The following is a 15,443-nucleotide window of genomic DNA, read 5'->3' as shown; positions in this document are numbered from 1 at the left end:
CCCTCAGCTGTCATCTGCATCAGGATCTGGTGCTGATGGTGGAAATGGATGATCAAGAGCAGTGAGAACATCTGAGCTGAACAGTTTATATCGGGTATTCGCTGTCACAGGTGAAGTGGTCGAGAGCCTCAAGACGATGATCCTTTCTGAGAACAGACCTTCAACTGAGGGCCCCCGAGCGTTTACAAGATTAGATCCTGTGCTACAGAAGGAGGAGCCAATGGGGCCGGTAGGCAGTCATCTCTTGGTTTTCATTTGAAAGAGAAATCAGCATCTCCAGCTGCTGAAAAGCTGTCTCCAAAGCACCAGCACGGCGTTCACTTCTGCTGCTGCTAATGGATGTTGGGTTTGCGGTCAGCAGTTGTGATGCTCCTGCCCTGCATCTCGCCATTCTCCACGGCTTGCCTCCTAGTTTCCCGAATAGCAGCGGGCTGCTGGCGTGACCCCGCTTTATTTGCCACTGCCCGGCCGGCCCTGCTGCCAGCTCGGGCTGGGGCGTGGTGCTGAGGGCCCGCATTCATGCCGGGGTCATCGTTACAAAAAGGCATGCACACGCATATTACCACGGGTATAAGAAATATAAAATATTTATATATTATTTATATATTTGTATTTATATTATACATATGTATTTTATTTGTATATTATAAATATATATATTTATTTTTATATATTTATATATTTAGAGGAGTAAGGAATTAAAGGGAAGAGGAGCATACATCCATAAAAGTGGCATCTACCTCTTTTTTACCAGCTATTTTCTTAAATCCCTCTCAGTTTATTAGAAGGTGGTGCGTTTTAATATTCGCTGCACATTTTTAATGCCCCTTCACAGCTGGTACATATTGGTGCGTTTCTGCAGGTATGCGCACGCAAGCATGTACTAACACGTTTATACATGCATTCTGAAGTGTGTATGATATATAGAAACGTATTTAAACATCGCTGTATGAACATTTAAATTAACATTTATATTTTATTGAGAATAGTTTTGCATTTATTATTTATATTTTATAACCGTCAACATTTATATTTTAAAATCGTTTTAATACATATATTTTAAATTCTTTTTGTATTTATTATGAACAACACACGCACGCTTTACGTAAAACAACACGTTTTTACACAAAAACGTGCGGGACTGGGGTGCCTCCTCGCGCCCCTCCGCACGCTGCGGCGTGAGGTGCGCGAGGGGGCCGCGTTGGCGGGAGCAGGCCGCGCGCGTGCCCCTTTAAGGCTGGCTCCCGGCGCCCTCCCCACGTGCTGGGGGCGGGCCCGGCGGCGCGGCGCAGCCAGTACGAACCGCCCGAGGGGCGCGGCGCGTCCGCGTCCGCGTCCCCGTCGCGCGGCTCCTCGCGCCGAGGCCGTTCCGCTCGGCGGGCGGGGCGGGCAGGGCGGCGGTCAGGTGACGGGCGGCTGCCGGCAGCGGGGCGGGCAAGGCGGCGGCCCCTGCCTCGCCTCGCCTCGCCTCGCCTCCTGCGGGCGGCTCCTGCGCGGCGGGGAGATGCGGCGGCGCCCGCCGCCCGCCGCCAAGTGAGGCGCGGCGGCGGCAGCATGGCCCCCACCCTGCTCCAGAAGCTCTTCCACAAGCGGGGCGGCGGCGGCGGCGGCGCGGCGGCCCCCGGCGGGCGGGAGGGGCCCGCCTTCAGGTGAGGGGCGGCGGGGAGGAGCCGCCATCTTAGGCGGGGGCTTCGCACGCAGCCCCCGGGGAGCTCCCAGCCTGACGGGGGTTCTGGGGGGCTGCGTGCGCGGTGAGGGGGGAAGTGGCACCGAGGGCTGGCAGCCCGGTCCTGGGGAGGTGGCGGGGCTCGGGGTCCCGTCAGGGAACGGGGCCGGAGGGTTTGGGGCGGCTGCGGCGTGTGGACTCTGTGCCTGCCGCTTACCTGCTGTGGTACTCACCGCGTAATTATCTCTCCCTTTTAATTTAGAAGAAAACGTGTTTTCTGCATCTAACCCGAGTGGTGGTCTCTCAGCAACTGTTATTTTGCTTTGTGCTTAAAATCTTAGCAAGTGCTTTCTGTCAGGGTCCAAGGCTGCTAATTGCAATTGTAAAGGTCTTGGATCCATCAGGGATCTCCATGGAGGCAGGTTCCCTGCACAGCGTGTCCCCCATTGCAACCAATCCTTGCTCAGTCTGGAGCATTTTGTGAGGTTAGGCCCTATATTCGTTTTTCTCTTCCTTGGGTTAGGTGTTCCACACTCCATCATCAGTTTCAGCAATGTTTAAATGATACAGTTCTTTAAACAAAAACTGGCGTAATTAAAACATCACTCCAGGTACCCATCATTCTTTTAACTCCCTATTCCTCTCATCCTGTCCTTTCTGATTAGTTTTTGGCATATTAACTGTTAATAAATGTATTTGAAGGGTTTTGCATTTTGGGTTTTCTTACATGTTAATATTGCATTAAATTTCTTCCTTATAGCTTCTAAGTGTGCTGCGATACTCTTTCTTTATTCCAGCGATCTCTTTGTTGCCCTGCAGGAGCATATTCACGGGGTCTTATAAGCCGTACTGCAACATTTTCAGTAGACTTTCTGTTGAGCAGAAAGAACATCTGTCTGAATGGACATACAGGATTGGACACAAGTAAAATGCCCAAATCCTTTGGGAAGTTAGGTATTAAGTGTAGGTAGCTGGTCACAGTTAGAGTGGCACAACTGCTTTCTGCTCTAATGGCACGCCTATATTTTCAAGGATTTCAGCAGTTTTTACTCCCTCTTTGTGTTTTGGTTAGCGAGGTCCCTTCTAATTCAGTATGCACATAGTCCCATCTGACTGTTTAAGAGAGCTAACAGTGGTCTGTGTCCCCGGATATCAGATTGTTGCAAAACTCTTCAAAGCCTGAGCGTCTTTATGTACCCTCCTCACCCAAAGCAGTAGCCCTATCACTGGAAGAGTCTCTAGTAGAAAATGTCTCCCCAGGCTTGTTTGGTCTGACAACTTTTCTTTCAAATGCGTCATTAGGAGGCTTTGCCTTTTATAACATTCCCAGGAACACCAGGAGAAACTCTGTGGTAAAGGACCGTGGACCAGACTCGAGGCTTGCCTGTAATGAGCACTGTTTGTGCTTGTTCTGTTGCCCCTCTCCCCTTTAACTGGATAGAACTTGACCACACATCAGAGCTGGTTCCTGTCTTTGGCTCTGAAGAGAAAAGCAAGCTGCAAGTTCCACGCTGCTTACCAGGATGAGCTGGCACAGGGGAGAAGAGACACGGTGCTGAGCTGAATGTCAAGCCACAAGAAATGGTTTCTTGGCTACAAGAGCATTAACATTTTAATTTGGATCAGGAGCATTCCTTTAAAGAAAACCTCTCAATTGTCTCCACTTAGTGCACTTTGGTTCGCGCAGCCAAGTGGCTTTGGTGTGCAAACTGGATTCCTGGTGGATTGAATGAAATTAGAAAGTGTGCTCTGACCACAGGGCATTCAGTCCCTGGGACCAGGCTACAGGTGGTCAAACATAAAACTCCACAACATGCATCGTGTGGGTGTCAGGTCCTTAGTGCCAATTATTTCATTTCACTCTGTGGATCCGGTCCTGTTGGGCTGCACGGCATGCTAATGGCAGCACAGCCCTTACCTGCTGGGTGAGAAGAAAGTAAACACGAGGTGTAGGTTTTAATCTAGTGCCATTAGGGCAGTAGGACTTTCTGCTGGCCTGCGCCTCCCTTCAAAATGATGGGAGTACAAGGTGGTGAAAGGGCAGTATTAAGAGCTGCGGAATGTCTTATTTCTTTTTAAAATGAGAGATTAGAAACCGGCTGGGAAGCAGATGGGTGCTTGTGACATGATATTACATTTGTGCTAAGCAGTTTTGTGCACACATCTTCAGCTTCTGGTTTTTATTACTACTGCTTTTTGCTTCCCCTAACTAAAAATATCTGCATGTGCATATATATACATACATATGCAAATATACATATAAAATATATCTGTGCCTTCTAACAGAGAAGTTTGAGTTTAGCCTCCAACACTCTGAGGAAACCCTAATTACTTTGTGTGAGAAATGGGCATTGGTGTGGCTGAATTCTCTTAAAACATTTCTTATTTGCTTATCAAATGTTGCTTCCCTTGCAAGATTGATTTAGAGTAGTTTGTACAAATTTTGGAGTGCTACCAGGGTCATGTGCTTGGCAGGATGGCAGCTATTACTGCAAAAACAAAGCATCCTCCTCCCCTAGAATTTGAAATTTAATAAGCACGCGGTTTATCTCAAGGCTAGAATGTCTCAAGGGTTAGGCATATATTTGAGTAAGGTACTGGGGGCTGACTTTAAGGAAATGAACTATTGCAGATAGCCCGTGCTTAAGTTTACAGCAGTTTGACTGTAGTTGTTCTTGCCTGATTGTGGAATGAGATTTCACATCAGAGTTTTGCTGTACTTGATGTGGAAGATTGAAGTCATCCTTAAATAGAGGGCGAAGGTTTCATGCAAGTTTCATTCTTTGTTAGTGTGGGGGATTTGTTGTTGTCTTTTAATTGCGGAGCACCTGTACCCAGGGATGTAAGGATGGAAAGAAATACCTTGTGGTTTTTGGAAGACTGCTCTGGCTGGTGAATGTGTAACTTCTGCATTGCAGCCTCTGATGAGATTTTTTTTGCTATTGGTATGTTTAGTGAAGAAATGCTGTAAAATAAGGAATAATTTCATCTTACATGTGATCTATAAAAAAGAAGTGTTATTTCAGCTGGGCTTGAAACTTGCAAACAGGCTGCTGCTTCAGCTTTAAGTATCAGCTGCTCCTTCTGGTGCCTGTAATGGAGCGGATGTCATGCTGTACTGCAGGATGTCTATCTGGTAGCAGTTTGTTAGCGTTGGTATATGAGATCATCCGTCTGGCAGTTGATGCTAGTAATTCCTTTGGTCATAGCACTGAAATGCTTGGTGAGAGCCTATTTGCTAGGCATTATTTCACAGCGTTTATTACCAGCCTTGGCAATACTCCACCTTCTGAAAAAGGAAAGAAAGCAGTTCTGAGCTTTGCGTATGCTTGCATGTCAGTTTGTTATATCTTTGTTAAAATGAAACACTCCCTGGTAAATTCTTGGAGCCTAATTGGGTTTCTCTTGAGCTTATTCCAGCTTTGTAGGCATCCATGAAGCTATAAAGGTATTGAGCACCCAGGTACATCTCTGAAAATGGAAACAACACAAATCTGGTGGTAAATGCGTTTAAAAAGCATTGGTGGGGTTGGAGGATGGGTATCATATGCTGTGGGAAGGGAGATGCAGCCCAGGGCCAGCTGTGAGCATGGGGACAGCAAGGGTTAAACAGTAAGTCTCGGCCTCCTGTCTCTTCGCTGACAGCTGAAGGTGAGCCTTAAGGTGCAGCTTTATGCCTCTGTTCTGGCCTCCTCCGCCTTCCTCAGTAATGGAAGCTAAAGAGCAAGTTCTGCAGAGAGATTTATTACGGCAGTCTCAGTCTCGCTCAAGAGGCAGCTTAGGGAGGAAGTGATTGAAAGTATGGTCTTTTGACATGGAAACCACACTTCCAGCCCGGGGCTGTTTTGAAGGAAAACAAACAAAACCCAAGTCCTCTGGCTTCTGAGCTTTGCAGGAACCAAGGCCGTTCTCCCTCTTAAGTTGCTTGGATTGCCCTTCCCCCTACGTGCTTCTGTGAGTGAACAGGCTCTTGGTTTCCTCTGGCTCTTGCTCTCTGTTAATATTGCAAGAAGACGTTCTCTGTCTGGTGTTTTTTTTGGTGGTGGTGGGGAAAAACAGTGTGGCTGAAATGGAAATGTATAAACTGCTGACGTTGAGAGGGGTGGATGTACCTTGGTTATTTCATTTACTTCCATGAAAAGATGCATTCTTGTTTGACCAGACAAATTGGTTTTGTCAGTGAGTTATGTTATTTCTGATTTACAGGTAGCTCAGCTGAGTGCCATAGCCAGCTAATAGTGCGTTTCCTACACGCTTGACTCTTAAATTGAGGTGCAACTGGATAACGGGTGCTTGAGGCTTTATTCTTAGGGTACTTTTGCTGTTCGCATGTCTAAGAATGGGTAGGTGAGTACTCTGCCAGGTGCTGTGCTCAGCAGGGAATGAAGAGGGCATTGTACCAACAGGAGGCCTTCCGAGCTTCTGCCCTTAGTAGCACAACTCAAAGCAGAATACACTACAACCTAAAGCACTGGTGCTAATGCTGTAGGAAAATACTTTTTGGTGTAAATGGATTGATGCGAGTGAGAAAACAGCTGCTCTGGGCTGAAAAAATTAAATGTTCATTCATAAAAGTTGAATTTATAGAGGGGAAAAAAAAGGTGGTGCAGACAGGCTTCACTAGGCTCTGAGGTAAGCTCAGCTGAGGTAACAGAATAACCTTATTAAAACCTGAGAGGGATGGAAGATGGCAGGCATTTGACAGAAATGTAGTAGTCATTAGTTGTCATGTCATCCCAGCTGGGCCAGAAAACAGTAACTTTTTTCACAAAAAGCCATTTACTACTTGCTCTGGCGTTTCAGTAGCACTGAAGCTGCTCAGAACTTCTTGGACCAGGGACCAGTACTGGCTGTGTGCTACAGACCTCAGTGACTTACCTGTTCCTCCAGGTAGTCCTGCTGCTGGCAATCCCCTGCTTTTATCTATAATCTGCTTTGTGCTTCAGGGGTGTTCAGGGGTGTCTTCTGAAGAAAAGACTCAGTTTTAGAGCCACGTGTTGTGTGTGTGGCCATCACTTGTTTCTAGTAAACACCTTGCTTAGGAGAGTGGTGTGCTGTCTTGCATGCCACTTGGACAAAGCTCCATGAGAAGCGTGTTGGGATGCTAGCCTAATCGCCAGTAATTGCAAGCGGGGGGTGTCTGTGGGTTCACTTGTTAGGCAAAACATGAGGAGGAATGCAGTTCTGTAGGATGGCGGCTGACAGGCTTCTTAGAGAGAGTAAGTGAGAAGAGGAGGGCTTTCCAGTGGGCATTTTGTGTGTGGAGGGAGCACATGTGGCTGCGGATGCCTTTCCACGCGCTTGTGTGATAAAGCGTCTGATCAGCGCTGATCTGGCTAACCGGCGTGGAGGTGGTTATTCATTTGCCTGTCATGAGTCACCTCCGTGCGTGTGCTCTGCCTCCAAGTCGTCTGTCTTAGTCTTCAGGCTCGGGTTCTTTGTTCGACTTTCTCCTGGCCTTAACAGTTCTCTCTGCCTTTCTCCCCTCCCTCCATGTGCCGCGTGTGCATGTGTTGGCAGCTGCAGCATGTGCAGCAGTGCCATGTTTTACATCCACGATCGAGGTCGCAAGACAAGCCGCAGCACAGGCTGTGAGGCAGAGCGTTCCTCCGAGACACTGAGAGGGCTGGCTTAGGGGTTTCGGTTGTAGTGCCTGTGCCTTTCCAGCTGCGATTAGGGCAAGTACCAGTGTTTTTACATGACCACAGCCGAAATATTTCTGCTTTATTGGTCATCACGCTTCCTGGATAGTGGTGAGATTCTTAGAATTGCACTGATTGATGGGCACGAGGGTTTTAAATCCCATTTACTGTTGCTAAAACTGACTCATGGTTTTCTTTCTATAGGTTCTGCTGAAGTGAAACTTGAGCTGTGTGTGGTGTAATTACTGAATCAGTACGGAGCTTTCTCTGCACTGTGTTCTCACCGAAGTGTAATACAGTTCAGCTTGTCTCCTCCAAGGTGCTCAGTGGAGTTTCACATGTGCTAATGAAATCAGCTGTATTAAGTAAACAACCTGTCAATATTTATTTGCTTCTCTAATAGAGGTGCTAACGGGCTGAGTTGGATATTAGCACTTCTAAATTAGGGTTCTAAATGATTTGCTATAGTATATTTTGTAAGGAACTCAGGAAGTTTCTTACGTAGTAACTCTTAGCTTTTATTAAATCTACTGGATTTTATGAAATAAAACAGTGGCTTGAATGAACTTGGTGCTCTGGATTTCTGTGCTCAGTCTTTGCACTGAACTCTGAATCTCGATATTATCTGACACCTGAACTTGCTGAACTTTTGGGGCTGGGTATGTGAGTGCACAACTCGAGGGGTACAGGAAATCTGAGCAGAGTACACCAGATAACCTTTTTGAAGGAAACCACAGAGAATGACATACTTCTCTGTAGGTTCTTTCACTAAATGTGGATCGTTTTGAGATCAGACAGGACTTTAACATTCACATTACAGCATTATATTAAAGTCTGTAAAAAGACAGTTATGCAAATTTTTCAAAATCTGCAACTCATGGTTTGGCTTATGGTCACATAGGTTTTGTGCCTGTCTTCACATGTCCACGCGGAAACAAAGAACTCATTCAACCATCACTGATAAGTTGAGTGCTTGGATCTCTCACCTTTCCTTGCATTTCCTTTACCATTCCCCCCCAAATTACCTGAAGTCTTCATTCATAATGCTCTGCTCTGGCTTGCGCTCCATCTAATGGGATCTTTTTTCAAACGGGTCCTACTGTAGGAAACATAGCGGGCCTCTCATTTCCAAAGTCATGGCTTGTTTAACGTGATTGGGTTAAATGAGCAGGGCGTGACCTGCTGAGCTCCCAAGAAGGAAGCTTGTTAACCTCTGGTGCAGGCACAAGGAAGAAGAAAGCTAGGTGCAGAAACAGCTTTGCCCAGCTGTACATCAGCAGGTTTAGTCCGTGTGTGTTAAGGCTCCGGTCTTGGCGAGTGGCTGCAGTGGTGTGTGATGTTAGCACCTTCTCCCATGCACGAGTTGATTATGCACCGGGCATTTATCACTTCCCCAGCAGAGTTGATAGGACAGAGTGTTGAAGCCCTCCTCAGCCCTGTCTGTATAAAGGTCACTAATACAACAACGATCTCTTGCAGTAGGTTGTGTGAAGCTATCAGGCTTCATGCAGCAATGGTTACGGAGGGCTCATGTTCTGGTCCTCAGCTGTGTTGAGAGGGCTGTAATAAAGAGCTGGGAATGGGTAACCACTTCAGTTTGCTTGGGAGGTAACTGTAGTGACAGGCATCTGAGCTCTTACTGGATCTTGGCTGTTAGCCTGGAGGAAGGTTGCTCTCACGTGGTAGCCGGTTGAAATGGATTCAGGAGTGCCAGCTTCTGCATTACCAACCATTAAATAAACGAGTTTCTAAATCACATCAAGCTGAAGAGTTGGAAAAATTAACTCTGATTATCAAGATACCACTTACAACATCTGGCTGTGCTTACTAAGCACTGAACCATTTCGGATGTGATTCCAAGTCCTACAGGGAGATGACTGACACCTGATAACACCTGATGACTAGTATTTCAGAGACTTGAGAATTTAAGTCTCATCTGCTGTGGACTGGGTTACAGTACTGTTCGTCATTTTGTGGTGGCACACAATAACTTTATAAAATGGCTCTGTGTAGTTGGACTTGACGATGAGTCCAGGGCTGGATATGCAGTGGAGAGAAAAAGGGGAATTTTTTTTTGTCAGTCACCTTTGGTGAACCTGTGTACACAGTTGAGACTGCAGCTGCCTGACTTCTTTGTTTTTAAGCGAAAACACCGGGGTGGAATATGAAAGATAACTTGAACTCCTGAATTAAACCCTGCTTACTGCTTAAAGAAGTAACTGCGTATTTGTATTGAAATGTATTCTCGGCATGTGAACTAGAAATCTGATTGAAACAAGGGCTTTTCATTCGCATTACTGAAATGCTTAAAGTTGGCTGGAGTATAGACTTCATTACTGGTGTACCACTGGGCACTGTTTTGACTAGAAGAGAAAGTAAGAGTTTTGTTTGGTTTTAATTGAGTTGTCCTGAATCTGCAATTGTTGAGAAGATTCCTCATGAGTCTGCTCTGGTCGGTTTCGTCTCAGGAGAAAGTTAGGTCCATTATAAAATACTTGCTCATACAGTGTTGTACTGAGGGTTGCTGAAGGGGCTTGACCAGTTCTTACCTGCTCACAAGAAGAAAGGTTTTTAATCTGTCTAAATAAACAATTGCTACATAAGTTTGCTGGTATCTGAGAAGTTAGTTGGTTTCTATCATGAAATCTTGCTTCAAATGCGTAAAGCGTGTTCCTATTGCATGGCAAGGTTGCACCTGGCTCTTTTGTGTTTTTTGATCTTGGTCTAGATATTTCATGGCTGACAAAGACTACCACTTGCCAGCTATATTTTAGCATGTTACTGAGCATGAACAACTCAGATTATTTATAAATCTCACTGAATAAACTTTTAAATCTAATACTTTTTTTTTTTGAGAAAATGTTTAGGAACCTACGCAAGTAGTTAAAGCGGTTGGCGTACTTTAAGCAAGAGGCTATTTCATAACTTAATGACTATTTATACATTCAAAGTCCTATGCAATCAGTGGTAAACAAAACGTAAGTCTCTTGCAAGGTGCCTTGCAGTAAGGCTAGGTTTGGCCTTGCCAGGCGGTGGCTGAAGTGTGGTTTGGTTGTTTTTGTCTCTCAGTTTCATTGAGAAGGTGTTACGGTATGAGTGATTCAACTACCCTGAACAGGGTTCTAAGATGTGGCATCTCCTTCGCTTTGCAGTGAAATTTGAAAATAAATACATGTAAACCTTCAAGACTCAGTGCTGCAAAGCTACTTTCAACTGTCTGCAATAGAGGGTTAAGGAAAGTGTTTCGGTTGGATTAGATGAATTATCATAACAGCAAGAACAAAAAACATATTTTTGGCTATAACTAGTGAAAAATGCCGGAGTTGACGTTATATCCGTCTGTGTTATCACTTCATTCAATCTAAGTCAGGATTTCCTGGCATTCATCTACACAGAGACGATGGACTTTGCTGTTCATGCTATTGCAACTTTTGGGTGGTCAAGTATGGCTTCTGGGGTGTGTGTTCTTTCCCACATTCCTGCCAGGTGGGTAAATCAGGCAACTTTCATAAATACTCAACATACTTTGTTTGAATTCATTCCTTTCCCATTATTGCAGGTTAACTTTTCAGTCATTTCTTCATTCTCTTTTTCAAAAAAAGTCTTTCTCTTTCAACATTTTAACCTAACTACTTACAGAGGCTCGGCAATGTTTTGACAGCTGATCAAAAAAATCAGGTCGCTTCTGCTCTCAGCACTGCTGGAGCACCACACCTGCTATTGTTGGTCTTATACATTACAAGTGTTAATAAAACTGAAAAATCAAAATCTTAAAGCCATATGCTGAATAAAAAAAAAGTTGGATGTCAATAATTTAAAAATCTGATGATATAGCTTTGTTACTGAGCTATATTCTAAACAGCACCTTGAATTTGGGAGCATGCACCTAGAAGCGGGTAAACTTTGTTTGGTGAGATCATGCGGCTGAAAATTCACTTTGGGGTTAGTTGAAACCAAGCCCTTCTGAAGCAATTTCCCTTGGCAGGAGGGCGAGCGTCTGTGGTGCTTGCTCCCAGCTCTGCTCGAGAGCGTTCTCTAGTGAGGTGGGAGGGCGTGCTCCGAGCGAGGGCGAGGAGGGGATTACAGGTGCCTTCCACAGCCCTGTAAAGCCCGAGAGAATGCCGTGTCTTCTCAAGGGTACTAGAGCACTCCTGTAATTGGAGTGGTTTTTTAGCAGAAGTGGAAGAAATCTGTAAAGGCAATGTTTTGGTTTAATAGGTGAGCATTTTTAGTTACTTAGAGTTGAAGGTGTTTGTGTTTTATATCAAAGCTACTGTTCAGCTAACTAGTAAAATTTTGGAATGCTAAACAGTGTTGTTCATCTCTGTATCAGTTGGCATTAACATGTATTTATTTATGTCTAATGAGCAATATTGTTTCTTAGTTGTTTTATTTTCATATTCTAAAATTACTCCTTTGAACAAGGGCTTGAAAGCTGCACACAGACTTAGGAAAAAAAAAAGAGGGGGTGTTACAGAAGACGGCAAAGGAACAGGAAAGAGCAGGCAACCAAACCCATGCCTCAGGATGCCGCCCGTAAGGTGTGGTGGTGGTGTCTGTGCTGGCCTGCTCGTTTACGTAGGAGATACTAAGTGCTGAGCTCAGTCAGTGCTTTCACACAGCCCCGAAGTGCAACAGGAGCTGGTGTGGTGCTGCAAATACCAGATTGTGCCCTGCACTGCTGCTCAAAGCTCTTCCTCCCATGTGCAGCGTGTAGTTCTCCTCCCTCCTGCTCCAGAGGAGGGGGCGAAGGTATAGATAGGTAGGAGCTGGTAGGATAGGAGCCTTCTATTCATCTCGCTTTCTGGCAGAGGCAGTTCTCCGACGTGCCTTGGCAGTGTCTGTATTTAGTAGCTGTGTTCCTGGACGCCGGCCCAGTCACATGGCGCTGCTGGAACAAGTGACACGGGAATGATGCCTCAGCCCCGGCCTGGCGCGCGGTGCAAGAGGGGCTGGGCTGGGCTGAGGTGAGCTGAGGTGGGCCTGCTCCCTCCCCTGCGCTCCCCGGGGATGCTGCAACCGCCCGTGCTCCCGGCAGGCTGCTGCCGCTTGGCTCGGCCCCTTTGGCTCCAGCGACGGAGGTTTCTCTAAAAAGAGAAAACAGAAAAAGCCTAAGGAAGGTTAAATAAAGAACGGAAGGCTGGCTTGTTCGAAATGATCGAGATGGCTGCTGTAAAACAACTTGTGCAAAATATTTGACTCGGTTTTGATGAACTGAGATCTCCTGGCTGCTGGAAACTACTGGGGGCTGTGGAGGGTGGTGGGAGGGAAGAGGAGGGAAAGCCGGTTAGGACTGAGTGGGGATCTCTATATAGAGAAAAAGACTGCTATGGATGTAGGAGCTAACCTTTTTGTGTGTTTTAATTGTCTCCAGGTTTGAAGTCCTAGTTCAAGGAAAAAGACACTTTTCTTAATGGTAAAACACAAATACGTGCAATTGCTGGGCTTGAGCCCTTTCACGTTGCTGGCAAGGAATTCCATTTTGGGGGCTAGCAGCTGGAAACACTGTCCTGTGCTGTATGTGGTTCTACCTCAAATACGTTGTTTTTTTTTTTTTGTTTCTGGGTTTGTTTTTCTTTTGAAACATTATCACTGAGACGTTGTACGAAACCTAGTTCCCAAACTTCTGACTAACAGCCACTGAACAGTGAGTCCGAACTTAGGGAAGCTGGCTGGGTTCCGACACGCTGCTCTAATAAGCAGTTCTTGGTGGCTGTGAAAAGCTGAGGCGTGCAATTTATCGCGACTTTAACTTGGTGTAGAACTGCTTGTTGGCCTCTATCAGGTGTGTGTGCATTTCATGGTCACTTTTTTGTGTGTATGTGACAATACTGCCTTGTAGCAATGAAGATGATGAAAAACGATTGTGACCTTGCAGAAATTCAGTGAGTTGTCCTTCACAAAGTAGGCAGTCTGGGGAGTGCTGTGTTTGCAGTGAACAAGGACCCCCAATGTTGTGTTCCTTTTCATCCAGTAACATAGGTAATTATTTTTAAAAAGGTAACATTTCTGTACAGTGATCTAATACTGAGAAGCGTTTTTCTCCACCGCAACTCTTTTGACAGGAAAACCCAAACTGAGGGAGAAGTACTGCAAATGACATGTTCCTTCACTTGTTGCATGACTAACCTGCCATATATCCAGCCTAACGTGTGTGAAACTAACTATGTATCATGCTGGAACAAGGTGGTTCATCTAAGGTTAAGTAGTGCTTTACCATATTAGGACTACTTCAAATGATTGTGGAAAAAGAATGCGGCGTGGCATCAGCACAACTCTTCCAAATCCAAGGCTGTAAAAAGAGGAGGAGCAATGTCGGGCTCGTTTGGGGGAGAGCGAGGAAGGGAACCCACATCTTCTGTGGAATCTATTTAACAGGCCAGAAGAGGGAAATTCGTCGTTAAGCAATCCAAAATAGAATCTACTTTACCTATAAATATGCTTTGGCACTCATCCTGAATGTCTGGGTTGTGGGTTTTTTTTTTCTGTATCTGTTTTGCTAAGTGTGTGTTTCACTAAAACAAATTCTCACTGAAACAGCAGGTATGATTCAAACTTTGTTTTCCTCTGTTTCTGTAGACTATTTCTAAAAGATATTTGGAAAACAAAACCTTACTGGAGATTTTGCAAATATACTACTAGATTTGAAAACAGTGTATAGATTTTGTTATAGCTGTAACTTACACAAAAAAAAGTCTTAATTAGGTAACTCCCATCATATATATTCCCCCCCCCCCAAATTCTCTCACTGAAGTGTTAACTCAGGTTGGAGTCATTTATGCAATTGTCTGAAGAGCAGAGATGAAGGGCAGGAAATGACCTACAAACAGAGCAGGTGATGTGCTGTCACGTAGCCTAGAAAAAGAATGATTTAACTCTGCTTCCCAGAGGATTATTTCTGGAGGGCAGGACACTTTCTTCTATTTTCTACAGTAATCTGCTCCTTGGACTCAAGGTGTTTTCCATGTATGATTTTCCATTTTTGTTTTTACTTTTCAGAAACTGTTTTGTGTATTTTCAATCCTAATTCCTCAAGTGTTTTAGGATTTATAGTATTCTACAGATGAAGTATTTTTGTGAAGCCCACCAGCTATTCAGTAGGCTTTCAGGTGTTCCTAGTTTTAGTTTCTGACATGAATCCCATATTTAACTGAATGTTTCAGAACTTTCTTTCCTTTCTGTGTGGGGAAAGCATAGGACAAGTGAATGCTGTCAACTGCTGGTCCTAGTGTAAGTGCAGTAAACTGGCCATCCATTGCTTGGCTCATTCATGCTTCAGGGACGAATAGGAACACTGCTGCTGAAAGCAGCCCTCAGTGAGGTGAGGAGGAGTCACCCTCTGCTAAATCGTTTGAATAACCTGAGAACAGACCAAAGCTTTTCGCCTGTTTCCCTCATTTGGGAAGAGGAGCAATTGTGATCTAGCTTTTGTCACTACTCTAGGGATTGAAACAGTTTTGTTTTTTGCTGCTTTCCTCTGTGGCTGAGCAGGTTGTTGTGTTACCATGCTCTAGTTGTCCACTTGTCTTTTGTCCAGGGTTTAGAGGTTGTGGTTTACAGAGATGACAAAATTTTCCTGAGGAGGATGCTGTGCTATTTAGCAGGTAGCATGTGGCACTGGGTTTTGAAATCTTCCTGTTGTCTGACTGCTGCTGTGTTTCTGGGTGGCCATTAGTGAAGTTATTTTCCCTTTTTAATCTGGAAGGGAAATATCTCTATGGCTGTCATCTTATAGTGTCTAAAACTACTGATTAGAAAAAAAATCTATGTAAGAGGTGAGATATTGGCAGCTGTGTATGGGTAAGTTGTGTGGGTTTTTAAGCATGGATGGGAAAGAAGACTTTGTTCTCCTGCAGACTTACTGAGCCTGAACAAAACGTGAGGTTCCTTAGGTCTGTTTAAAAACTTAGATTATCTTGGTCAGAAGTATTTTATTAGGTATTTGCCACCAGTACTGCCATTAAATTGTTTTAATAGGCACATGACTGTAAACTCTCATAAACCAACGTAATGTCTGTGACAAACTTCTTGTTTTTTTGCTTCTTTTTAAAAGCTTTTCAAAATATTTTCAAATTCTCGGCCAACCGTAAATACCACTTGTCCTTAAAAGTAAAACCATTACAGAGCAGAATAGC

General features: G+C 44.9%; 1 protein-coding gene across 1 annotated transcript in view; it reads left to right on the top strand.

Moving 5' to 3' along the window:
- The first annotated feature begins 1,437 nt into the window (after positions 1 to 1,437).
- FNIP2 (folliculin interacting protein 2) overlaps positions 1,438 to 15,443 on the top strand; it is a 47,728-nt gene continuing 33,722 nt past the window's right edge. The window contains exon 1 of the mRNA XM_035546965.2: positions 1,438 to 1,649. Coding sequence (XP_035402858.1) covers positions 1,555 to 1,649 — 95 coding nt within the window. The 5' untranslated portion in view covers positions 1,438 to 1,554. The remainder of the gene's footprint in view (positions 1,650 to 15,443) is intronic.

The sequence above is a fragment of the Cygnus atratus genome, chromosome 4, assembly GCF_013377495.2.
Source record: "Cygnus atratus isolate AKBS03 ecotype Queensland, Australia chromosome 4, CAtr_DNAZoo_HiC_assembly, whole genome shotgun sequence".
Taxonomy (NCBI): Eukaryota; Metazoa; Chordata; class Aves; order Anseriformes; family Anatidae; genus Cygnus; species Cygnus atratus.
Note: the sequence above shows the minus strand (reverse complement) of the source record. Positions and strands in the feature narration are given on the sequence as shown.